At 34.8% G+C, this 26,755-nt stretch overlaps 1 protein-coding gene across 1 annotated transcript in view; it reads left to right on the top strand.

The window, feature by feature from the left end:
* CDH18 (cadherin 18) overlaps positions 1-26,755 on the top strand; it is a gene marked incomplete at its 3' end in the record, with an annotated part of 264,813 nt that overhangs the window by 196,086 nt on the left and 41,972 nt on the right. The window contains exon 4 of the mRNA XM_007454264.1: positions 16,145-16,312. Coding sequence (XP_007454326.1) covers positions 16,145-16,312 — 168 coding nt within the window. The remainder of the gene's footprint in view (positions 1-16,144; positions 16,313-26,755) is intronic.

The following is a 26,755-nucleotide window of genomic DNA, read 5'->3' as shown; positions in this document are numbered from 1 at the left end:
ACACTCTGTTTCTATTTTTCTTTGATACAATACATCTATTTCATCAGCAAACATTACCTTCAAAACAACTCCTCACTTCTGTTTTAACAAACTTTATTGTAATTATCTTTACCTATCATCTCCTTAATTCCACCTGTTCCACAGCAGCCAAAGCACATGTTTTTGTTTTTCAGCCGCGGCATGCAGCTTGTGGGATCTTAGTTTCCTGACCAGGGATTGAACCCAGGCCCTTGGCAATGAGAATGTGGAGTCCTAACCACTGGACCGCCATGTGAAAATATGTCAGATCACATCACCCCTTTGCTCAAAACCTGCCCATGTCTTCTCATCTCTTTTATGGCCAAAGTCAAAGCACTACAATAATGCACGTGCCTGTAAATGATCTGGCCTATAATGTCATTCTGATCTCACCTCCTCTTCTTCTTGTCCTTTTTGCTTTAGAGATGCTGGCCTCAGAGGTTTCCCTCCAACAAGCCAGAAAGCAGCCACATTAGAACATTTGCACTTGTGACTCTGCCTGGAACTCTGTCAAGTCTATTTAACGCTAGTTGTCAGTGGTGTGCTAGTAAATATTTAACAACCAAAAATATGTAAACGTGTAAATAAGCAAATTTCACTGATTAAAAAAAAGATATGTAGCACCCCATTTACACACAATTATAATGCATACATTACTCCTTATTATAAATTCCACATAGCCTATTGATTCTTACAGAATGCTTGCATTGATTTTTGCCATTGATTTTTGCTTGCATCCACACACAACCTATTGTTGCAATCCAATGAATATTGACTAAATCCTACTGCAAATAAATGCTTGATTACTATCTGATTCAACAAAGAAGTTGCTCAGGTCATTGACGAATGAGCTTAGTTACAGCTAGGGTGTTGGTTGATACTTTTGTTTACATTAGCCTGTAGATAAAAGATGTTTGTAAAAACTTCAGTTTTCATCAATTATATAAGCCACTTTTTTTTCTGCTAAGTTGAACAATAGGTTTCATTAGTCAGAATAGTATTTCTTCAAATTTTGTGTTGTTCGCATGTAATAGCGACACACGAGTTTAATATGCTTTATTTATGCTTTCTCCTTTACTTTCTCAAGTCCAGACAATCACTAACTAAATAGATTAAGCCTTGATTTAGTCAGCATTTGCTGACTTTCATAATAAAAATATTTCCACTGCCCATGATTTTCAATTTACCAAGATGACACCACTGAACATATAGTTGGGAAACGATGAGCAGTAGTACATAATTCTGTAGTATTTCTACCACACAGATAAAATAAACAGATAACAACAAGAGTATATATAATAGTAAAATATAGTAATTCACTTAGAAAGAGATGTTTTCAGATACTTTTAAAGATATGATGTTGAATTGTAAACTTATATAATTTAATTACTAGCAATGGCTATATTTACTAACCAGCTGTCCAAATTCTTTTTTTTTTTTCACATCTTTACTGGAGTATAATTGTTTCATAATGTTGTGTCAGTTTCTGCTGTACAACAAAGTGAATCAGCCATATGTATACATATATCTCTATATCCCCTCCCTCTTGAGGCTCCCTTCCACCCTCCCTATCTCACCCCTCTAGGTGGTAACAAAGCACCAAGCTGATCTCCCTGTGCTATGCAGCAGCTTCCCACTAGCCATCCATTTTACATTTGGCAGTGTATGTATGTCAGTGTCTCACTTCATCACAGCTTCCCCTTCCCCCTCTGTGTCCTCAAGTCTGTTCTCTACATCTGCGTCTTTATTCCTGCCCTGCCACTAGGTTCATCAGTACCACGTTTTCAGTTTTCATATATATGAGTTACCATATGGTATTTGTTTTTCTCTTTCCGGCTTACTTCACTCTGTATGACAGACTCTAGGTTCAACCACCTCACTACAAATAACTCAGTTTCATTCCTTTTTATGGCTGAGCAATATTCCATTGTATATATGTACCACTATCATATGACCCAGCAATCCCACTACTGGGCATATACACTGAGAAAACCACAATTCAAAAAGAGACATGTACCCCAATGCTCATTGCAGCACTATTTACAATAGCCAGGACATGGAAACACCTGAATGTCCATCAACAGATGAATGGATAAAGAAGTTGAGTCCAAATTCTTAAAATTTTAACAGTCAACTCTTGTGAGCCAGAACTAGCTAACTCCAACATCCCACTATTTTAGTCCTAATTAAAACTGTAAGCCCAAATTAAATGCTTCTTTTTCCCCCCTAGCCATTAACACCACCTAATCTGCTGTGTATCATATAGATAATTATCTTGTTGGGGTTTTTTTTTTTTTTTTCCTAATCTGCCTTCTCTAGAATGTAAGCTTTTTGAGGCCAGTGATTTTGTCTGCCCCTAGGACAGTATCTGGATTTTAGTGCACTCTATTACACTCTATTACAACTAGTAGTTGAAGGAATGAATGACTCTTTTATACTCTATTACACTCTATTACAGCTAGTAGTTGAAGGAATGAATGACTCTTTACAGTTCACATGATAAAGAAATTCAAAGCCACTCTTCATGATCATACATTTGTATAATACCTAGTCTTTGATCCCTGAGACTACCCAAACAAAGGTCTTTCTCCATCTCCATCTTTTCCATGACATTGCATTCTTTTACAATTTTTTTTTTTTCATATTTTGTGTTTTTTTCTTGGGGTGCTTTCACCAGTCCCTTTTTGGTCAAAGTAACTCTTATTATTTTATTTAAAGAGTTTCCTAATACAGGCTCAAAGAAAAGGCTCACATATTCAATTATGTATTCATTTTTTCTTGGTGCAATATATTATTTTACTTAGTGTCATGGGTTGAATTGTACTCCCCCCCTGCCCTCAATTTGTATGTTGAATTCCAAACCTCAGGATTTCATAATGTGACATTATTTGGAGATAGGGTCTTTTCAGAGGTAATCAAGATAAAGCGAAGTTATAGGATGAGCCATAATACAATATGACTGGTATCCTTATATAAAGGAGAAATTTGGACATAAAGATATCACAGAGTGAAGATGATTTGAAGATACAGGAAGAATGTATTGTGGGCATGAAAACAGTCATCTGCAAGCCAAAGAGAGAGGCCTGGAACAGACCCATCCCTCACAGACCCCAGGAAAAACAAATCCTGCCAATACCTTGATTTTGGACTTTTAGCTTCCAGAACTGTGAGACAATGAGTCTTCATTTTTAAGCCACCCAGTTTGTGGTACTTTATTACAGAATCCCTAGCAAGCTAATACATTTAATATCCAAAGGAAATAAATTAAATTTAGTAACATTTGTTTTAAATCAATTTTAGTTTTATTCTAAACCCCAAATTTAATGCTATGATGAATTCCTATGGGTTTTGTGGCACTTCATTCATTCAGCAAATATTCATTGAGGAAAACTATGGGTTGGGGATTGTTTTAGGGCAATGAGGATACATCAATGAAAATGAAACAAACAAAAATCTTTGGCCTTGTGGAGCTATTAGTTTAGTGGGAAAGAACAAATAGTTGCCAAAATAAGTAAATTGGCATAATGATAAGAAATAAATCTGTGTGATGACAATACAGAATATAAGAGGGTAAAATTGAGAGAAACAAGACATTGAGGTCTTTGGGAAAGGTAGGAATAGTATGCTGTGGCCAGTTTGCTGCAGATGAGATGAAAACAGACATTATCCATTGGATCAATGATAGGATTGAAGGGAAGATCACATGAGCATTTTTAGTCATTTACATATTCAGTGGAGGGGCTTGAAATTAGGGAAAGCAAAGTAGGTTCACTGTGAGGTAGACACAGATGCACGTCTCCTTTAAAGAAGGACTTGCAGCCCAGCATGGGGAGTACATTAAGCATCTCACTCCCAGCTGTCAGCTCCTTCAAGATCTATCCTGAGTGCTGATAGACACCTTGCCGAAGCCACGTCATTTCTGGGATAACCCTCATCCAGTGACTGAGTGTGGTGGACACTCAGACAGGCAGTATACCCCAGCTGCGTTTGCCTAAACTTTGTTAGACCTGCATCCCAGACTAATATCCCCCTCTCATCATTCATGCTCCCTCTCCCCTCCCTTCACAGTGACTCTCTAGTAAATATCCTGCACCTAAATCTCCACCTCAGCAACTATTTCATACTATATATAGACAACTGTTTTTTTGTTTTTTTGTTTGTTTATAGATATCTGGCTTCAAGATTTGCAGAAATTCGGGGACAGTACATTTTTCATTTTTTTATATGACAGGTACTATCACATGTGGTATGCAGAGATTACAGAGATGTTTACATTGGTCACAGTACAGGGAGAGATCTAAGAATCCCTATGCCTGTTCACTTCTACTCATCTAACATTTTATCATCACTGGAGAAACAAAGTAAAAGTTAACATTTGGATGAAACTTTCTATTTGATCTGCCTGGTTTTACTGTTTGGTGTTTCACATCTCTACTCATCATAGGCAAGATAATGACTTTTGAATTTTTCTACCATGGAGTCGATTTTTGATAATTTTTTAAATTATCCTTTTTTGAGCAACATATTAAATTCCTTTTTGAGCAACATATTAAATTATTCAGTATTCTCAGAAATCAACAGAATGACATATTTATCAGTTTTGAGCAACATATTAAATTATTCAGTATTCTCAGAAATCAACAGAATGACATATTTATCAGTTTCCAGTCATTCCTTCTCTTTCCATAGTTGTCTTCAATGTTTGCTCCTCAGCTACTTTTTTCTTTCTTAAATCCTTTTCTAGAAAAATATTCACGTACTGATTAAAGCCTCACTTGACAAATCATATAACAATAATCATTTCCAGTTAATCTTTCCAGGGTTAAGGGCTTTCTACTCACTCTCTTCATCAAAGGAACAAAAACCTGTTCATATATTGATGCATCCAGCTTCTGTGCCTTGGGTTATCAAATAGTAATGAATCCTATGCCATTTTTCTATCACACAGTAAAAAAAACACCAGAATTTTACATTTACATAACTCAACAAGCACTCAAATATTTTGTCAATATTTAACTTTGAATGTAGTATGCTTCTACGTTCTACATTCTGTTATTACCACTTAGCTGCTAGTTAAACAGGGTACCAGATTATTCATTTATGCAATACTTACATCTAGTAAATGCTAAGAATGCAAGCTACTATCATTGCTCACTTGAACCTTTGACGAGTGTGAACAAATAAGGCTTTAACACATGAGTAAACCTCTCTCCCAGGAATGAGACTCTATAAAACTTTCACCTTTTTTGAGCCAATAAATGTTCCTTTTATTTTATGTGACATGCCACTATACTTGTAAGTAATATTCATAATTAGTTTCCTATTCACATGATCTTACCATGTTGCCTCTCAGTGATACTGAAGCCACAATGGACACTCATTAGTTAATAACAAATGTATCTATAAATTAATGACTATCAGACATCTAAAGTTGAATTATTTACTAGTCAAATTTATACTATTAGTATAATCTCTCTCCAAATACTGTCAAACATGTTAATCTCTTATCATTTTTTAAAATTTCCAGTGGATTATAGGGACTGTCATAGTTAAATGATTGATTTTATGTTTTCACTTTTTTTTTCTGTTTTTGATTATTTTTTATATCTTTATTGGAGTATAATTGCTTTACAATGTTGTGTTAGTTTCTGTTATACAACAAAGTGAATCAGCTATAAGTATACATGTATCCCCATAAACCCTCCCTCTTGAGCTTCCCTCCCATCCTCCCTATAGCACCCCTCTAGGTGGTCCCAAAGCACCGTGCTGATCTCCCTGTGCTATGCAGCAGCTTCCCACTAGCCATCCAATTTACATTTGGTAGTGTATATATGTCAGTGCTTCTGTCTCACTTGGTCCTAGCTTCCCCTTCCCCCGCTGTGTCCTCAAGTCCATTCTCTACATCTACGTCTTTATTCCTGCCCTGCCACTATGTTCATCAGTACTGTTTTCTTAGATTCCATATATGTGCGTTAGCATACAGTATTTTTTTTCTCTTTCTGACTTACTTCACTCTGTATGATAGACTCTAGGTTCATCCACCTCATTACAAATAACTCAATTTTGTTCCTTTTTTATGGCTGAGTAATATTCCATTGTGTATATGTACCACATCTTCTTTATCCATTCATCTGTCAATGGACATTTAGGTTGCTTCCATGTCCTGGCAATTGTAAATAGTGCTGCAGTGAACATTGTGGTACATGTATCTTTTTGAATTATGGCTTTCTCAGGGTATATGCCCAGTAGTCAGATTTCTGGGTCATATGGTAGTTCTATTTTTAGTTTTTTAAGGAACCTCCATACTGTTCTCCATAGTGGCTGTATCAATTTACATTCCCACCAACTCCACACCCCCTCCTGCATTTATTATTTGTAGGTTTATTTATTTATTTATTTATTTATTTATTTATTTATTTATCTTTGGCTGTGTTGGGTCATCCTTGCTGCATGCAGGTTTTCTCTAGTTGCAGCGAGCGTGGGCTACTCTTCGTTGGGGTGCACAGGCTTCTCATTGCGGTGGCTTCTCTTGTTGTGGAGCACAGGCTCTAAGTGCGTGGGCTTCAGTAACTGTGGCTCTTGGGCTCTAGAGAGCAGGCTCAGTAGTTGTGGCTCATGGGCTTAGTTGCTCTGTGGCATGTGGGATCTTCCTGGACCAGGGCTCGAACCCGTGTCCCTTGCATTGGCAGGCAGATTCTTAACCACTACACCACCACGGAAGTCCCTATTTGTAGGTTTTTTTTTTTTCTTTTCTTTTTTGAGGTACGCGGGCCTCTCACTGTTGTGGCCTCTCCCGTTGCGGAGCACAGGCTCCTATTATTTGTAGGTTTATTTATTTATTTATTTATTTATTTATTTATTTATTTATCTTTGGCTGTGTTGGGTCATCCTTGCTGCATGCAGGTTTTCTCTAGTTGCAGCGAGCGTGGGCTACTCTTCGTTGGGGTGCACAGGCTTCTCATTGCGGTGGCTTCTCTTGTTGTGGAGCACAGGCTCTAAGTGCGTGGGCTTCAGTAACTGTGGCTCTTGGGCTCTAGAGAGCAGGCTCAGTAGTTGTGGCTCATGGGCTTAGTTGCTCTGTGGCATGTGGGATCTTCCTGGACCAGGGCTCGAACCCGTGTCCCTTGCATTGGCAGGCAGATTCTTAACCACTACACCACCACGGAAGTCCCTATTTGTAGGTTTTTTTTTTTTTTTTTCTTTTTTGAGGTACGCGGGCCTCTCACTGTTGTGGCCTCTCCCGTTGCGGAGCACAGGCTCCAGACGCACAGGCTCAGCGGCCATGGCTCACGGGTCGAGCCGCTCTGCGGCATGTGGGATCTTCCTGGACCAGGGCACGAACCTGCGTCCCTGCATCGGCAGGCAGACTCTCAACCACTGCACCACCAGGGAAGCCCTGTAGGTTTTTTGACAATGGCCATTCTGACTGGCATGAGGTGATACCTCATTGATATTTTCACTTTAGACATCTTTAAAAGATCAAAGGCAGTAAGAATGTATGAGCATTCTTGAAAGCCTAAAGACAACTTTACCATACTTTTCAATTATATTTGCACTTTTTTATGTTGCTCCTTGAATGTACTACAATCATCCTGGCCCCATTCTAATTCTTATTCTAAGACACTTAATAGTCTCTTGAGTTCTACATAGGTGCCTTCAGGATTCAACCATAAATTATGTGCCAAAGAAAATACAACTCATATTATATGCATACCCTTGAAACCTCAAGGCTAATTTTATAGATTGGACACATGAGTTTGTTTAGTACTGCTATTTGCTGTATGTAATATGTATAAGGTGTAGATAATATATATGCATATATATCCATAGGTATAGCATGCATATAGTGATATACAGCTTATTGCAAATGGTAATGTCTTCCTAGATTATTAGATTATGATAAAATGCATCATAAAATAAAATCATTCTCTAAATGAAAAAATAAAACTTTCTTTGAAAATTTTAAAAAGCAGATGACACAATAGGTAAATTGGCATTACAGGAGGAATTGTCAATTTTGAGTTACTTACAGGTCTATGTTGTCAACTAGACCATTACTAATAGAACTGGTTGGTCATTTGTATATGTATATTTTATAAAGCAGTGTTTTAGTACTTTCCTTAATTAAATGCCTTTAAGTATAGTTGTCTCAAAAACAAATATTTCAAAGTTTTTTGATATAATCATATTAAGTACCATTTCTTAAATAGCATCTGTGACCCAAAAAATCCTATATAAAGCATTTTACCTTTTTAAATTCATTTTAACCATCATATGAGAAAAACAAAAGAGAAAAAAAAATAAATTGTAGAAAAAAATAAACAGTAATAGAAAAATATATCAATATTTAAACAAGGAATATCTACATAATAAATTTAGTATTCCTTTTTGTGTTTGTGTTTTTAGCCCCTAAATTTTTAATAAACCACATGAATAAGCTATTTTGGGAAAATTATACTTGACTACTTCCAGATTTCTAAATTTCTTTCTTATTATTTCATTATTATTTTCCACGACAATACATTTATATTTAAGTTAGAGTATATCTGGATTCAGTATCTTGTAATAAAATATTTTATCTGATATTATAAATATTTGAAATTACATTTATATATAATTCTCTTAATTAAAAATATCACATATAATTTATTACTCCCATAGAGTACAAATTACCAGATGATAATAATCTTAATAATTTCAGGGTTTACAGGAAGTTTTATTCCCTGTGTTCATTACACATCAGTTATATGAAGGTCAATTTTATTTTCCCTCTTCTCTTTATCTTCCAAATACTATGTTTACCTGAACTCATGAAATACGTATACATGTACCATAGCTGTAGTACTTTAGACATAGGCTTTTGTGTATAGTATGCGTACATGCACTCCAGCTCTGGAGAGAAGGGTGGGGTGGGAGGAAGAGAAGGAGGGGAAGGAAAGAGAGAGAAAGGGAGAGGGTAAGGGAGAGAGAAGAGAATATAGTATTTAGGGAATACCTCGTCTTGGGTTAATGGTGTTAAGGGTAGATCTAAAAAGCCAACCATCATTTATTTCCCTGTGAGGAATATATGTGTGTGTGTTTGTACATATGTGTGTATGTATGTATGTATATGTGTGTATATATGTGTGTATGTGTATGCATAGGTATATGTATATATGTATGTTTACAAATTTCTATGTGTGTGTCTGTGTGTGTATTCCAAATTTGAATGCCATTGCAAACTACCCCAACTCAGAGCTTTCAAAACAACAGTGATTTTGGAAGTCAAGAAGTTGAGCAGGAGTTATCTGGGGAATTTCTTGATCCACGCGACACTGACTGTGTTACTTGGTAGCACTCAGCTGGCACCTGCACTCATTCAAAGATGAGTTCACTCATATGCCTAGTGCTTCAGTGGGAAGAGCTGGGGAACTGGGCTCAGATGCATCCCTAGCCCTTTCCATCTCACAGCCTCTCTATGTGGTCTCTAGCAGGATAGTTAGGCTACTTATCTGAAGGCTCAGAGTTCATACATACCAAGGTAGAAGCTTCCAATCCTCTTAAATCCAGGGCAGAAATCGTCATACTATCACTTCTACTGTACTGTATTGGTCAAAGCAATCATAGGCCAGCCACAGTTAATGGTACTGGTATTTGATACCCTGCAAAAAGACCATAAACAGGTAATGGCCACTTGCAGCAAGATGAATCTTAGGTTTCTAAGTTTCTCACTCTTTCTCCTGTTGAACAAAAGGCTGAAACCTCATTTTTTGGAGTCAGATCATTTGGTTACCCATTGTATCCACCGTTTTCCTGACATCTCCTTGATTATAATCAGAACTTTGATTCCAGTGCTATTAGGACCCAAACTGGCCAAGAAAAACAGAGATTTCTTCTGATACCACGTTATTAAGATGCAGACATTCTCCCCAAATCTACTTCAGACTCTTTTGCAGTATTCTCCTTGATTTACTCACAAGGAATCAGAAGCTCAGAAGTAGTGATTGTGACAGCAGGCTGTGAATTCTAATTGCATGGATTAAATACTGACTGTATGATACCTATCTGTCCTTGGGCCCTTTTCTTAACCGTTCTGTTCTTGCAATCCCTCTTTGATACAAAAAGGGGATAATATGAATAGCATCCATAGTCAGTTGATGTGAGGACTTAGTGTGAGAATTTAGTGATTTAACATAAATATTCCTCACTATGCTTAACAAATACTTAATAACTGTCAGTAGTTCTATCATCATCATCATCATCTTCATCACCATTGGAATTTCATCACCCAGATAAGCCTTTTTTGAAGTTCATTATTTATTTTTCTCCCTACAGTGCTGTCTCAGTACATTTTTGCTGACCGGAGTAGTTAAGCTGAAAGCCTGCAAGTCTATAGAATATTTGGCCTTCACAAATGCCCTGGCAAACCTATGATTTTATCAGTGTGGTTATTAAATATATTGACTAGAAAGACTGGTCTTTGGAAGTTGTAGATAACATTGAAACCTTAATAACAGATATAAACATAATAGACTTTAAATGAATGAATGAACAATTGAACAAATTCAGAGGCAAAACAAGCAATTAAGCCAAAATGAGTACGTGTAGTTAAAACCTGGAAGAAAATTTACCAGTTCCTCTTATAAATGCATATATGTACCTTGAAGGTTTCTGTAGGAATTTGAATGTCATGCTTGTTTATTTGTTCCAAACTTTTAGGGGTTTTATTTTGAAGTCTTCTGTGGTATTATCTAATCAACTAGATTTATATATTTCCATCTTAAATACTTTTTAGTGGGTAAAGTACAAGAAAAATTTTTGGAGGGTCTATTGCTCTATATGAATATCATCAGTCAGGAAGCAAAAACACAAAGTGGGTTAGTGAGTCAGGTTCATTGAGTAATGTTTATGACCACAGACGAGTTTCAATGTTATGAGCCTGTATTGAGCAGAGAGTCATTCCCAGTTACAGGCCCCTACATAGCAACGTGATTGGGAAGCAGTAGTCAGAAGGTAATTTGCAGGCAGCGAGGCATCTACAATTGTTTAAAAGGAAAGTAATAAGAAACAAAACAAAATGCTACAAGGGTAAGGACATCTTGTTGATTCAACCCTGCATCACAGGAGAATAAGAGGAACAATTCCTGTTAAAATTTTTGAAGTAAACATTGCTAGTGAAGATATCAAATATTCAGAATATGCCATTACCAGTTACCTAGCATTTACTGAAAAGAGGAGAGTTTTCTTTGTTTTTAAACAAACAAACAACGCAATAATTTATGGTGATTAATTTAGCTGCTCTGAGTTGTTTTCTTCACAAATTTACTTAATAAAAAGGCCATGTGGTAAGTCCTTATTATGTTTATTTGGAAGACAAAAATAAGTTATATTACAATTACTGGGTCCGTGGGTACATGGTAGAACAGCCAAACAAAAAAAAAACAAAACATCAATTCTTATTTGGACTGTGTAAATATAGTTTATCCTAGTCTTGTACATGAGTTTAGGCTTCACAATTTTGAAAAATGTATATCACTGTTGCATATTGTTTGTTGTCTGTGCGCATGTGTATATCCTCATACATGCTTTTATTGACATGACAAGATGGCAATAAAAAGGGAAGAAATGTATGAATACATAATGGCAGAACTTTGTCTTTCTAATTGTGGCTTTTCAAAACATAGTTTTGACCCACTTACACTGGAATCACCTGTAGTAGTTGTTAGGGATATTGGGGGAGGTCATCCAGAGGATGTGAATGCCAGTTGACCAGCAAGCTGGACCCAGGCAACCAGAGGTTCCGCATCCCCTTCTCTGACCTTGGAATGTGTGTTCTGCCCACATTTCCCACAGTGGGAGTTATTTTCAAGGATGCAGTCTTGAGAGAGCAAGGTTTCAGGAAACAAGGTTAATATATAAAAGTCAATCTCTTTCCTATATGCCAGCAATGAACAAGTTGACTTTGATTTAAAAACACAATATGATTTAGGTTAGCTTCTCCTAAAAGAATTACTTGGGTACAATCTAACAAAAAAGGTATGAAACTGATATAAGGAAAACTACAAAACTCTCATGAAAGAAACAAGAAGTATTATTAAAAAAATGAAATATATTTTATGTCCATGGGTAGGTAAAACTCAATATTGTCAGTTCTTCTCAACTTTATCAATGGAATACCAATCAAAATCCCCAAAAGTTATTTTGTAGGCATTGAAAAACTTGTTTTAAAGTTTGTATGTAGAGGCAAAAGACCCAGAATAGCCAACACAATATTAAAGGAGAAGAACAAATTAGGAAGACTGACAGTACCCTACTTCAAGACTTACTATAAAGCTATAGTAATCAAGGCTGTGTAGTATTGATGAAAGAATAGACAGGTATACCAATGGAACAGATTAGAGAGCCCAGAAATTGTTTCTCATGCATGTAGTCAACTGACCTTTGACAAAGAAGTAAATATTATACAATGGAGAAAAATTTGTTATTTCCACAAATGGTGCTAGAGCAGATTGACAACAACATGTCAAAAAAATGACACAGATATTACACTCTTAGCTTAAAGTCACTCAAAATGTGTCACAGACCTAAATATAAAACTATAAAATTCCTAGAAGGTAACATAGAAGAAAATCTAGATGACATTAGGTATCTTAGGCTGTGACTTTAGGTATAACATCAAAGTTGTGATTGATGAAAGAAATAATTTATAATATGGATTTCAAAGTAATTGAAAACTTCTAAACTGTGAAAGACACTGTCAAAAAAATGAGAAGACAAGTAATAGCCTGAGAGGCAGTATTTGCAAAAGGCTTATTAATAGGGGACTGTTATCTAAAATATACAAATAACTCTTAAAACTCAACAATAAGAAAACAAATAACCTGATTTTAAACAATGGACAAAAGACCTTAACATACCTCACCAAAGAAGACATACATATGGACATAAACATATAAAACAATTTTCATCATATGCCATTAAGGAAATGCAAGTTAAAACATCAGTGAGATACCATTATACACCTAATACAATGGTGATAGTCTGAACACTGACAACACCAAAACCTGGCAAAAATGTGAAGCAACAGAAATTCATTCATTGTTGGTGGGGATGCAAAATGGTACAGCCACTTTGGAATACAATTTGGCAGTTTCTTACAAAACTAAACAGACTCCTAACATAAGATCCAGCGATCACACTCCTTGATATTTACATCAAGGAGATGAAAACTTATGTCCACACAAAAACCTGCACACAGATGTTTATAGCAGTTTTATTCATAATCACCAAACCTTGAAAGCTACCAAGATGTCCTTCAGTAGGTGAATGAATAAACAGTGGCACATCCAAATAGAGGAATATTATTCAGCACTAAAAAGAAATGAGCTATCAAGCCATGATAAGACGTGGAGGATCCTTAAATGCCTTTTACTAATTGAAGAAGCCAATCTGCAAAGAATTGCACACTGTATGAATACAGTTATATGGCTTTTTGGAAAAGGCAAAATGTGGAAACAGTAAAAAGATCAGTGGTTGCCAAGGTTGAGGGGAGGGAGGGTGAATAGGTGGGACAGAGAGGATTTTTAGGGCAGTTAACTTATTCTGTGCAACACTAGAATGATGGATACAAATCATTATACATGTGTCCAAACCCATAGAATGTACAACACCGAGTGATCCCTAATGTAAATTACGTACTTTGAGTGAAAACGTGTCAATGTAGGCTCATCACCTGTAACAAATGCATCATTTTAATACAGAATGGTGCTAGCTGGGGAGGCTGTGTGTGTCAGGAGGAAAAGGGTACATGGTAACTCTCTGTACTTTCTTAATTTTACTATGGACCTAAAACTGCTCTAGAAAATAAAGTCTACTTAAGAGGAAAAAATATGTTACTGTGCATCAGCTGTGTTCTAGGCTACCCTACTTACAAGCATCTGGGCCACATGTTTGAATAAGATTATTGTATACAGGGATCATGTTGCTATGGCAATTTGCCTGAACATTCCCCAGTTACCTATGTGCCCTCAGGGGAGGTCATAGCTAAGCACATGCAACTGAGCCTTTCTCAAGAGAACAGAGAGTTTAAATGAACCCTTAAACAATCGTTTCTGAGAAAGATGTGTCACTTCTGGATATGCTCTTTTCTTTCCATAAGCAAATTTAGCTGACAAATTTCTTCCCATTTCATGTCAGAGTAGCAGTATTATAAAAGAAGGGAGATAATGGCTATTGCAATGAAATTATTAAAGTCCATGCTGTAAAACAGGGGTTGTGCTAATTCCTCTTCTCTGATCCTCTGAAATGAATAACATTCAAATTGCATAAAAATATCTATCATTCACTTTTTTAATGACAGATTTTATTTTCACATATGTATATTCTGCAAATATCATTGTAATGATTTCATTGTAAAACATCCTGGACAGTAATCTTATACTTCTGCACATCAGAGGCAAGTCCCATTTCTAGTGTATTCTTTTTAGAATGGCATTCTTTTTCAAATATCAGAGAGTATACATTTCTTTCATTAAATAGTTTCATAAATTCTTAACTTGTTCCTTTCTGCATCAATTTAATTTTTTCTTATATAATTACCATATGTGATAAAATGTTCTATTTAGTAAGGATGCTTGAGGCTTTTTCATATGCATGAATTAGATGAATAATTTATTATCATATTATTGTAATTTCTTTTGATAAGAATAATTTTCATTCCTATTTAGCTTCAGGAAAGTTCTCCTAAATTCCCTCAATTATATGCTCACAAGTTTTGAAAGTAGGGGGATCTCTTTTCCTGGGGCCTGTGGCTCGCCTTTCAGAGCATTGCATGTGCAATCAATTCAGTGAAAAAAAAAAAAAGGAAGTGGTTAAGTGTTCTATATTCAAAACAACTGATTGACTAATCCTTTCCACTTTTAAAAGACTATCTTTTCCACTTGGATATACAAACCCATTTTCTCCTATTATATCAATATATTGTCTGTAAAAGTGTTTGTTAAGCTCTATAGTTGGCAGTCATTATAAATGGCACTGTCCCATGAATTGTGCTGCTAACTAATCAAGTGTGAGTTTGATTGAAGCCATTGGTGTCTTTCTAAAAAGTGACATGATCCAACTATTTTGAATAAAAGTAAAAAGGTGGTTGTTAAATGGTGACCTATGTTTGGAGTAACAAATATATTTATATTGTACATTTATATGAATATAAAATATAAATATAAACACATGTATGCTTATATATTTATATGCTTATGTTTAATATGGCTCATGTATATGAGGACAATTTTTTATTTTAAGACATATTTGATAGTCCTTGCATAAACTTGACCTGCTAGAAAATGTGTTCCAGTTTCTAAATATAAGGCTTTATTGACAAATCTATCTAATTTATGTGTGCGTGTGTGTGTTTGCCTACACAGAACTACATATGGATATATAACATTTTGTATCTCTTTATTGAATCCAGTATTAATTAATGAGAAAGTGCATTAAATGTCTTTTTTGGTACTACAAGACAAAGAATGTGACTTTTACATGCAAGTTTTGGAACCAATCTCATCACTGTATTTTGCTTGTATACTTAGATCTAGTTCTTATTGTAGTATTTCCTGACAAAAAGTCAGTTTCTTAGTCTTGATAAATGTTAAAATGCCTCCTGCCTGTAATCTTTGTTCAAGTGTCTACACTCCGCCATTGTTTTTCATCATCAAACTTTGATAACCCTGTCAGAAAACTATGTAAATTGTTCTGTAAGGAGAAAAATTAACCTCTGCTCAAAACATCTTAGCTGATGCTTGTGAGGAGAATGAGTTGTAAAATATTCAGGCCACCAACAGAAGGAAAGAGCAGGGACTGCAGGGCTGCCCTCTAGAGGCCAGTGACCCCAAGGACCGCCAAGAGATGGGTATCTTCATTTGCCTCTAATAGATTGGTTTGGGATGCATGGTTATAAATAAATATTTCGATGAGACAGTTTTAATAACATTGTCAAGGTACTGTTTGTCTCAGAAGCCTGGTTTTCTCTCAAAAGCATTTCAGTTAAAACTACTTTTCTTAAAAGAAAAAAGAAAAAAGAGAGAGATACCTATGTTGCTTCTCATTTAATGTATAATCCATACTGTTTTGTTTAAAATATGTATTACAGGAGTTATTAGAACTGCCTTACATAATATGGACAGAGAAGCCAGAGAACATTACTCAGTGGTTATTCAAGCCAAAGACATGGCTGGGCAAGTTGGAGGGCTGTCGGGATCCACCACGGTCAACATCACCCTGACAGATGTCAATGACAACCCCCCATGGTTTCCTCAAAGTACGTACCTGTTTCTTCTGATTTGCACTTATCACTATTCATTTATGTAAAACAGATTGAAATACAGTTGACCTTTGAACAACACAGATTTGAGCTACAAGCGTCCACTTTTACATGGATTTTTCTCAGTAGTAAGTACTACAAGAATACATGATCAGATCTGTGGTTGGTTGTATCTGCAGATACTGAGGAACCTGGATACAAAGGGCCAACTATAAGTTATACGCATTTTTGGACAGCATAGAGGTTGGATGCTCCTAACCTCCATGTTGTTCAAGGGTCAACTATACTTGAACATATAATATCATGTTACTATTATCTTAAATGGGAATATTTTGTTTTGTATGGTCTTCCTTTTATACACAAGACTAAAGAAATCACTCCATCTGTGGTCTCCTGAGCCTGGCAGATAATTGTCATTGTGTTAGATATCCATTTCAGTTGGATACTAAAAATGAGATAGTGGTACTAAGGAATGATATCCTGCATTTGCTGAAGTAGTTATGTATTACTAAGGAGTTCATGGAGATATTCATAATACATTTTGATATGGGCATTCTACTCTTGCAAAATAGTCAAAAATGCACGCTTTGTTACTGAAATTAAAAAAAAATCCTGCAGGTTAGGAATGAACACTTTTCACATACACAAATATGCCATCCAACCACAGGGTACGGCTAATATAATAAAGTCTGATCTCAAAGTAGAATATGAACCTTGTGAATACAGAGCACAAACTATCAGGCAATTCAAGGGGAGAGAGTGTCAGTTCTGTGAGCTCAGAATGAAATGGTGTTTATGACACCCTCAGAAAGGGAAAGAAACATATTTGAGTATTTCTAATGTGGCAGAAACTGTGGATGACATTTTATAGAATAACCATTAATTATCATAAAATTTCTGTAGGGGAGCTGTCCTACTTACACATACTGTTTAAAAACTGTAACGAAGCAGACAGCGTGGGATGTCAATAAAGACTCTCCACAAGTCAGTATGAAAGGCCGTCCCCAGCCTTACCTCCCAGCATCATTCTCAGTACACTCCATACATGATGGAATACTGCCTGTTCTGAAAATATAACAGTTTGCACATCCTTAAATCAGCCCAGAATTTTTCCACATTCACATTCCTTTGTTTAAAAGCTCACTTACAAGTTTCTCTGACCTCTGTTGCAGAATTAGCAGAGAGTTAATTAACCCTCATTTCCTGTTACATAGCACTTTCCCATGAACGTTTATGCTATATTTATTTCCATAGGTGCATATCTCCCCTACTGTGAGTCCCTCTAAGTAAGAATGATGCTTGATTTGTCTTTGTAACCTTAAATATTCAGATCGTTGCCCAGCCCTGGATAAATGACTACTAAATGAATGATTAAATTAGTCAAATTTAAATACTCTGTCAAACTACTATTGTTAAAAGACCATTGTTAAAGAAATGCAGGACTAATTCATAGTTAGGTAAAGCCACTTTAAAATATCGATTCTAAGGATAAGATTATGTGACCTCGTTCTTTTATGTGGCTTTTGCTCCATGAAGAAAATATGTTTGAAAGAAAATTATAAATCATAGATAAGTCCACATTATTAAGCCATGAAGTATAATTAAATTTCAAGGGCTTTCCTGGTGGTGCAGTGGTTGGGAGTCCACCTGCCGATGCAGGGGACATGGGCTCGTGCCCCGGTCTGGGAAGATCCCACATGCCACGGAGCGGCTGGGCCCGTGAGCCAGGGCCGCTGAGCCTGCGCGTCCGGAGCCTGTGCTCCGCAATGGGAGAGGCCACAACAGTGAGAGGCCCGCGTACCGCAAAATAAAAAAAAAATTAAAAAAATAAAAGGTACAAGCTTCAATGAACCAAATTCTCTTTTATTATTCCCATGAAGTCTTCCTTTCTTAAGTGTATTTCAGCTAATCATTAATATTTTATGATGGAGTCTAAGAAATTATTGGAAAAGGATCACATGTGGCATATGAAATCATGGAATATTCAGAAAAAAACATGAAATAATATCTGTATCTCTATGTCACATAAAATTATATAGTCTTAACACCAAAATAGGTAACATTAGCACTATTTAGAGGTATCTTTAAAACTTGCTAATGAGGTAGAATATCACTTAGAAATTATTCACATATATTCAAACTAAGGAAATAAAAAGACACTACTAATGTACTATAAACAATTTGATACCTAAAATTCAATAATACACATTGCACCACCTCATTTCTCAACAAGTCTAAGCTTCACATCCAGGCATTTAAATCATAAATGTTCCAGTATATTTAACTTTCCCAGATAAGGAGAAATTTTATCTTAAAATAATTAAGGCATCAAAAATGCTATAGACTCTGTAGTAGGCATTTGGTGTAACAGACGTTTCATTCATAGAAAACATTCTCTCTACACACTTTCTAATTTTTTTCCATGGAAAATATAGTCGCCAAGAGTGAACCAACCTTCATAATATTTACAAAAAAAAGAAATGTAGGTGTATACATAATCAACATTTTGACAACAACTCAACAATATTAAAAAGGAGCTTAAATTTAGAGGAATGAGGAAAAACAAGTTGAAGACTTGTTTGATATGACAAGTCTAGTCTCTATAAGCTGGCACCAGCTATAGAACTCAGAGGCTCCTTCTTTCCAATATAGCCACCTCTTCAGTTAGGGAGCTTCCCCTCTTGCAGTTGCCCAGGTGCTGAAGTGCTCTCTGTCTCCTGACCTTGAAAATATAGAGAACATTATAGGAGTGGGAGTTCCTTTCTACAGGAGCTCTGTTGTAGAGTTCTGTGAAGCCTAAATGTCATACTCTGGACAAATAAGGGTTTAGGGAATTATGTGCATTCTGATACTGATGTCATTATATTTTCCTTCAATAAATTTTAATTTATATTTTCATGTGGTTGTAGCATTGTGAGTGAATCTGCACTTCAAGGGGGAAATTTACAAGCTGATGTTGTGAGAGCCCAGAGAGAATATAAGGCAGGATATAGGCACTGGAAGCTAGCATCTTAGCTTGTTAGCCCTGGAGAAAGGAGGAAGTATATAATTACAGGAATTTAGTAGAGATGTTACTAGAATTAGGTGTCTGGTATGAAACCAGGGCTTGCTCTGAAATGAAAAATGGAAAAACTGTACTTATCAATCAACAGAAGATGCAACATAGACATTGACATTAGGGGAATAGATTAGACACAGCTGAATACATAGTAAGTAAACTGTAAGATATGTTTGAAGAAAATTAACCAGAATGTATCTGAGAAGGTGAAGATTAGAGAGAGAGAGAGAGAGAGAGAGAGAGAGAGAGAGAGAGAGAGATGTACCAAAGGAAAAAAAGCTTCAATGTACAATCATAGGACTTTCATATGAAGACACCAAAGAAAATGGTGAGACAGTGTTCAAAACAAAAAAAAAGTAGACTAAGAGTTTTCAAGAATAAATACAGACATGAAACCTTAGATAAATATTTATTAGAAGCTCCAAACAGAGTGGAAAAATACTATCACCTAGATGTGTTATGGTGAAGTTTAGAATTACAAAACTAAAGAGAAAACCATTTAACTCACTATGAACTTATTATCAACAAAAGCAGAGTACAGATGACAATAGAGAATTGTGTTCAAAATTGATGAGAAGGGGGAAAAACTGTTACTCTAGTAATCTTTAGCACACTAAATTGCATTTAAAATGAAGATGATATAAAGATACATTAAAAAAAAAGAATGAATTCATTGTTCAGAGAACCTCATTGGAAAACTACTTAAGATGTTTGTGTCAGAGGCTGCAATCATTATACAGCATTCATTCTCATTTGTCTTCCTCAGAGAATTCTGTTTGGAATAGTATTTTACTGACTTCTCATCCTGAAATACTTGGTGTCTCTCTTACCTTCCCTGGTAGATTTAATTGTTCTCTCCCTGTCTCTGCCATGCTTTCCAGTGATTAGAAGATATTTTCCCATTGAATTTAGGATTCACCAGTTAATTTGACCAAGGAACCAACAACAGTAAATTATGTGGATTTGTGTTTGAAGAACAAAGTATGAAGTAATGCTTATAGTATGCTAGAAGGTGACTGTGTTTTACTTTGATAAATATTTTCCTAGGATAAGTTGGAAGGCAGAAAATGTACCTAATGAAGCTATGGCTTTAGGAGAAGAGATATTAAGAGGGAATGTCTATAATATGAGTTGATTTTTATTAGCTGTATTTGGTAAGATACTACAAGAAAGAGGTCAGCTCAGAAAAAAAATCATGTATTTTCTAAAGAGAAGAGGAGGAAACTAGAAATTTCATGACTTTTAGGGCAAAAAATGCAAATGTAAAGGGTTCAACAAATAAATTAGCCTTAGCGCCTTAAGGACAGAAACGCTTATAATGATTGCAGACAATAATTTCTGAATTGCTATGAGCCACTGACATATTTTCCCTTTTAAACAGGGTGTTTATTTCAACAATTTTGTCCTTATTCATCCCCGGTTATATATTGAATTTTTGGTGGGCAAATAATGTGTCCTAATTCAGTGGTCTCTGGAACAAGAAAAGCCACATTGTACATGATTATATCAAAAGGTCTTGAAATCAAGACTGGTGCCATGTTTTAAAGAGATTTGGGGGTGTCAGGGAGCAACTAAGTGGATTTTACCTCTAAGGGGCACATAGTTATTTGAGTCTAGAGAGTGGACAGTGAACGGATTACATTATTTGTTCACAATTATTTCTTTCCCTCCCTTATCATGCTTTCCTGTAGGTGGCATATATGTCCCTGCTACTTTAACTGTACTTTGCCAATGACTTTGTTTTGCTAACAGAATATGAGAAGACATGCCATAAGCCACTTTAAATGCCTTTAAGTGGTTTCATTCTGTGTTCCTAATCTTGCCTTCCCAATGACTGCCTTTTCAGCTCATATTCTGAAATGAAAATTCACTTGGAATTGAGCCTAAACTAGTAGTTGTAGCTTAGTCATAGTTCTTACATAATGCAAGATAGAATTAAATATTTGTTGTTGTAAGCTACTGCGATATTTTGGTGATTAATCAACATAGAAACGGCTGATTAATAAACATTCTATATCTGTCATCTTTAGCATTATCACAGCATAATATACTGTATAGTTTTGTCATATATCTTGCCCATTTTCTTTCTCATAAGGATATACACTCCGTAAGGATGAGGATTTTTGTCTGTTTTGTTTATTGTATACTTAGTACCTGAAATTATGCTGGCACAGGTAAGTAACATTTACTCAATGAGTCAATAATTTAGACTGATCCAAAAGTTCATGTGGAAGAGTGCATATTCATAAATAATCAAGAACTCTTAAGGGAAAATAATGGAGGAGGGGCTGATAAAACAGATATCAACATCCATTTGGTTTGGAAAATAGATCTAGTGGACTTTGTGGAGTCCTTAGGAAGCTGTGTAATATATACTTCAGGACTTTGTATAGGTCCAAATGGAGTTACAGATTAAAATATATTAGGAGATGAAAGGCACTGTCACCACAGGTCATCCTTGTAAAACGTAGATAAATTGACATAATAAAGTTTTACCAAATTGATTAAAGACATAGACTATTTATGCTTTTAAAGAAAATGAGATTATCTTATGGCACTAGAAGAGGGGAAGATTAAAAAGAAACAAGGACATTAAACATAAAATGATCAATCAATATTACTACATAAACATTCAATTTCTTTAAGCCAAAGATATAAACAGGGAAAAGACAAATTTAAAAAACATAAAAATATAACAGTCATAATAATAATTACATATCATTAATGAGATTAGAAGGTTTTAAAAAAAAGTTTTGTATTACAAAACCAGAAAAGTTAGGAGCATTACCGCAATAAAAGAGAAGATAATCTTACAGATATCCAGAGATCTGAGGATAAACCAAATATAGGCAATGAATTTTCTTTATAGAAAACTAATTATCATTTTTAATATAATTGAAACAAAAATAGTTTCAGTATAATAGGTAAAGAAGTCTTGTAAGTTTCTGATATAGATACACTGTTGTTCAAATAGTTAAGGAAAAAAAAAAAACAGGCACCCTGATGATGTGTAAAAGGAGATGTAGGAAATAAATTAGGAGTTCTAGAAAATTGAAGACGCTTAATTAAGATCAGTCTTGAAAGCAGTAAAACTCGAAAGAACCAATAATAATATAAAAACAGTGATATAAAAATGAGAGAAAAGAGAAAAATCTTGATACAATAAGCCCAATAGTATTTTATACGTAGGAGAGGACAGAGAGAAAAATTATGAATGTAAATATCCCTTCAAAAACAAAAACAACAAAAAAATAAACGTTTTGAAAGAAAACTTTCATGACTAGGAAAAAAGAGACTCAGAACTCAGATTAAAACATCTCAACATATTTTAATATAAAAACACCACCAGAGCTAAACACATCCTGGTGATATTTGTTTATTATAAAGACCAAAATACATCTCAAATTTATGGATGCAGGAAAAAAGCTTACCTAACAGCATTAAGTCAGCTGGCTGATTGTAGTTTTCTCCTCTGCCAAGCTATATTCCATCTCCTCACAATATATAGTGGTGCAAATGTGGACACTGTAGTTGGTTTGGGGGGAGTTTTTTTTTTTATAAATTTATTTATTTATTTATTTTTGGTGATTAGGTCTTCATTGCTGCATGCAGGCTTTCTCTAGTTGCAGTGAGTGGGGGCTACTCTTTGTTACAATTTGCGGGCTTCTCATTGCAGTGTCTTCTCGTTTCGGATCACAGGCTCTAGGTGCACAGGCTTCAGTAGTTGTGGCACACGGGCTCAGTAGTTGTGGCTCACGGGCTTAGTTGCTCCACAGCATTTGGGATCTTCCTCAATGAGGGATCGAACCTGTGTCCCCTGCATTGGCAGGCGGATTCTTAACCACTGCGCCACCAGGGAAGTCCTTAGGGGTGTTTTTGTATTGCCATTTTACAAGTCATTACCTACTTCAACCATCAACCAAACAAAAAATTCGCTTTGCCATGAAGGATTTTTTTTCAGTGATTCTTTACTGCTACACAATTCCGCTAGAATACCCTTCCACAGTTGATGACTGTCATAACAATAACCAGGGCTGTTCTGTTGTAGCTTGTGTATATGACAACCAAATTATTTACCATGAGTGTACTGGGGCAGCATAATTATTAAATATGATTGTGTTTTACAAAAGCAGAGATACGGGTTAAGGAATGTAATGACTATTTTACTTACTAAATAATGTGAAACATAAATTTCTGTATTTTTAAAAACATGTTAAATGATTTGGGTTTTTATTTTTTTAATCCATAACCTATTCTATGAGATATTGTTTTAAAAACAATTCCTTTGTTATATCAACTAGATCTTTGATTATATCTATAGCATTATGAGATTTTAAAATAAATAAATATGTTCTAGCTATGAAATATATATATTTCACATATATAGTTATATGCATCACAAGTTTTCTCTAGTAGACACTCCAAGAAAAGGAAACTGGGAAAAAAATTAAAATCTCTCCCCTTAATTTTAACATGGAGAATTAAGAATTGTCTCTTGTTTTAAATTTGTGTTTGTCCTTATGGACCTAATTATAAAATTTATTTCTGGGAAACGAATACATGATCTCTCTCTCTCTCTCTCAAGCTAATATATAAATGGTGATACTATGAAACACACAGTCAAGTAATGTGTTGTGTGTATATATACCATATGTTTATGTGTGTGTGCTTATATGTGTCTGTGTGAAATAAAAATCTCAATGTGAAAAAAAAAAACTCAGTTTTGTTTTTATTTTATTATTATTATTTTTTTAGTCTTCCTTTCTCCTTTTGAAAATTGGATAACACTCCTACAATATATAAACTTCTTTTGAGCTCAGGCAGAGTACTCTAAGGATTTTTTGGCAACTATAGAAATGCTGATTAGACTGCACTGTAAAATTATCCAAGATAGTGTCTTTTTTTTTTTTTTTTTTCCCCAGAGAGAGCAATTACTGAGTAAAATAACATGGAAAGGCACAAGATCATTTACCATGTATACTAAGATTCTATGAGTTATGACCTTTGTTAATCTTATTTAGATAAGAGTGCATTGTTTTCTAAATAATAAACTGATTCTTTCTATGTGATTGAATTATATCATGAATAGCAAGGCAAAACTTTAGACTATTAATCAAAGATTTCTAAATACATTTTGAACCATATCTTTTAAAGTTTCTCCCAAGTGTTTTTTACTACTATAGGGAATGCCAGTTTTCATAAAATAACAGGTAAACAAAAGTTCGTGTATTATAATTATTATTCAAAGATGATAATACCTAGTAATTTATGGACTATTGACTCTCAGTTGTCAGAATTCTTAAAGGTGACTCTATATGTTATATGTCTTCAGGATTGATAGTTGCATGTTTTTTATTTTTGTTTTGTTAGAATTAGTGTTTAGAGTAAGTTTTGTCTGATATCTTTTGTTATTTTAGGATAATTTTATATATTTCCTCCCATGGTTAATCATATTATCCTAAAAATGTGATGGAACATAAAGGTATTATATTTAGGATTAAAGTTTCAAAGGTACATGTGAATATTTATGTTAAACACAAATACTAATAAAATATTTGAGCATTAAATGCACACTGGGCTCTTTAGAATATGCTTTCTACTCTAAAAAAAAAACCCAGGTCCCAAAGACCTTGGTTTCCTTGAAATTATTTAATTCCTAGTAACTCTATTTTTATATATTTAATGATCCTTATTGTCAGATACATCCAATGCTCATTGAGTTCATCTCAATTTATCATAATATCTCTGTTTTTCCTAATTTCTTCTTTTAGTAGTCCTATAACTATCTCACTAGAATATCATATACACACACATACATACACACTCAGTAGTTTTATTTTCCAAATTGCTGGTATTTTTTTATCTTATTAGACAGGCTCTTTATTCATTCTTTTTATTCATTTGCCTATCAATGGACACTCAGGTTGTTTCCATATCTTGGCCATTGAGAATAATGCTGTAATGAACAGGAGAATACAGATATCTCTTTGAGATCATAATTTGAATACTTTGGGATATATACCCTGAAGTGGGATTTCTGGATCATATTGTAGTTCTATTTTTAATCTTCTGAGGGACCTACATACTGTTTTACATAGTTACTACACCATTTTACATTCCTACCAACAGTGTACAAAGATTCCAATTTCTCCACAACCTTGCCAACACTTTTTATCTTTTGTTCTTTGACAATAGCCAGCCTAACAGATATGAGGTGGTCTCTCACTATAGTGTTAATCTGTGTTTCCCTGATAATTAATGATGTTGAGCATCTTTTCATATACCTGTTGGCTATAGGTATATCTTCTCTGGAGATACGTCTGCTCAAATACTTTGCCCATTTTTAAAATTGGGTTATTCATTGTCTTTGTTTTGTTTTGCTATTGACTTGTAGGAGTTACTTCTGTATTTTGGAAATTAAGCCCTTATCAGATATATGGTTTGCAAATATTTTCATGTGTCCTATATGTTGCCTTTTAATTCTGTTGATTGTCTCCTTTGCTGTTCAGAAGATTGTTTTAGTTTGATGTAGTCCCACTAATCTACTCTTGCTTTTATTGTCTATGCTTTGTGTCATATTCAAGAAATTTTTGCCAAGACCAGTGTCAAGAAGGCTTTTTCCCATGTTTTCTTATAGGAATTTTACATTTTCAGGTTTTACCTCTAAGTTTTTAATTCATTTTAAGTTGATTTTTGTGTATAGTAACATAGGTATCCAATTTCATTTTTTGCATGTATGTATCTACTTTTCCCAGTACTATTTGGTGAAGAAACTCAGTTGCCCATATTCTTACTCTTGGCACCCTCATGAAAGACCAATTGACCTTATATGCATGGGTTTAATTCTGAACTCTTTGTCTTGTTTTATTGGTCTATATGTCTATATTTATGCCAGTACCATACTATTTAATTACTGTAGCTTTGTAATATATTTTGAAATCAGGAAGTATAAAGCCTTCAGTTTTGTTCTTTTTTCTCATGATTGTTTTATATATGTTGGGTATTTTGTAGTTTCATAAAAATTTTAAGATAATATTTTTCTATTTCTGTGAAAAAGTGCCATTGGAATTGTGATTAGACTAGCATAGCATTAAATTTGTAGATTTCTTTGGGTAGTATGGACATTTTGACAATATTAAGCCTTATAATCCTTGAGTACAGGATGTCTTTCCATTATTCATGTCTCCTTTAATTTAGTTTGTTTTATCAATGTTTTGTAGTTTTCAGTACACAGTGATTTTATCTCCTTAAGTTTATTCCTAAGTATTGTATTCTTTTCAATGCTATTGTAAATAGGATTGTTTTCTGAATTTCCTTTATGGATTGTTCATCATTAGTGTATAGCAACACAACTGATTTTTCTGTGTTGATTTTGCAAACTG

This window comes from Lipotes vexillifer, unplaced genomic scaffold (assembly GCF_000442215.2).
Source record: "Lipotes vexillifer unplaced genomic scaffold, Lipotes_vexillifer_v1.1 scaffold271, whole genome shotgun sequence".
Taxonomy (NCBI): domain Eukaryota; kingdom Metazoa; phylum Chordata; class Mammalia; order Artiodactyla; family Lipotidae; genus Lipotes; species Lipotes vexillifer.
This window is presented reverse-complemented; position numbering and strand designations above follow the sequence as displayed.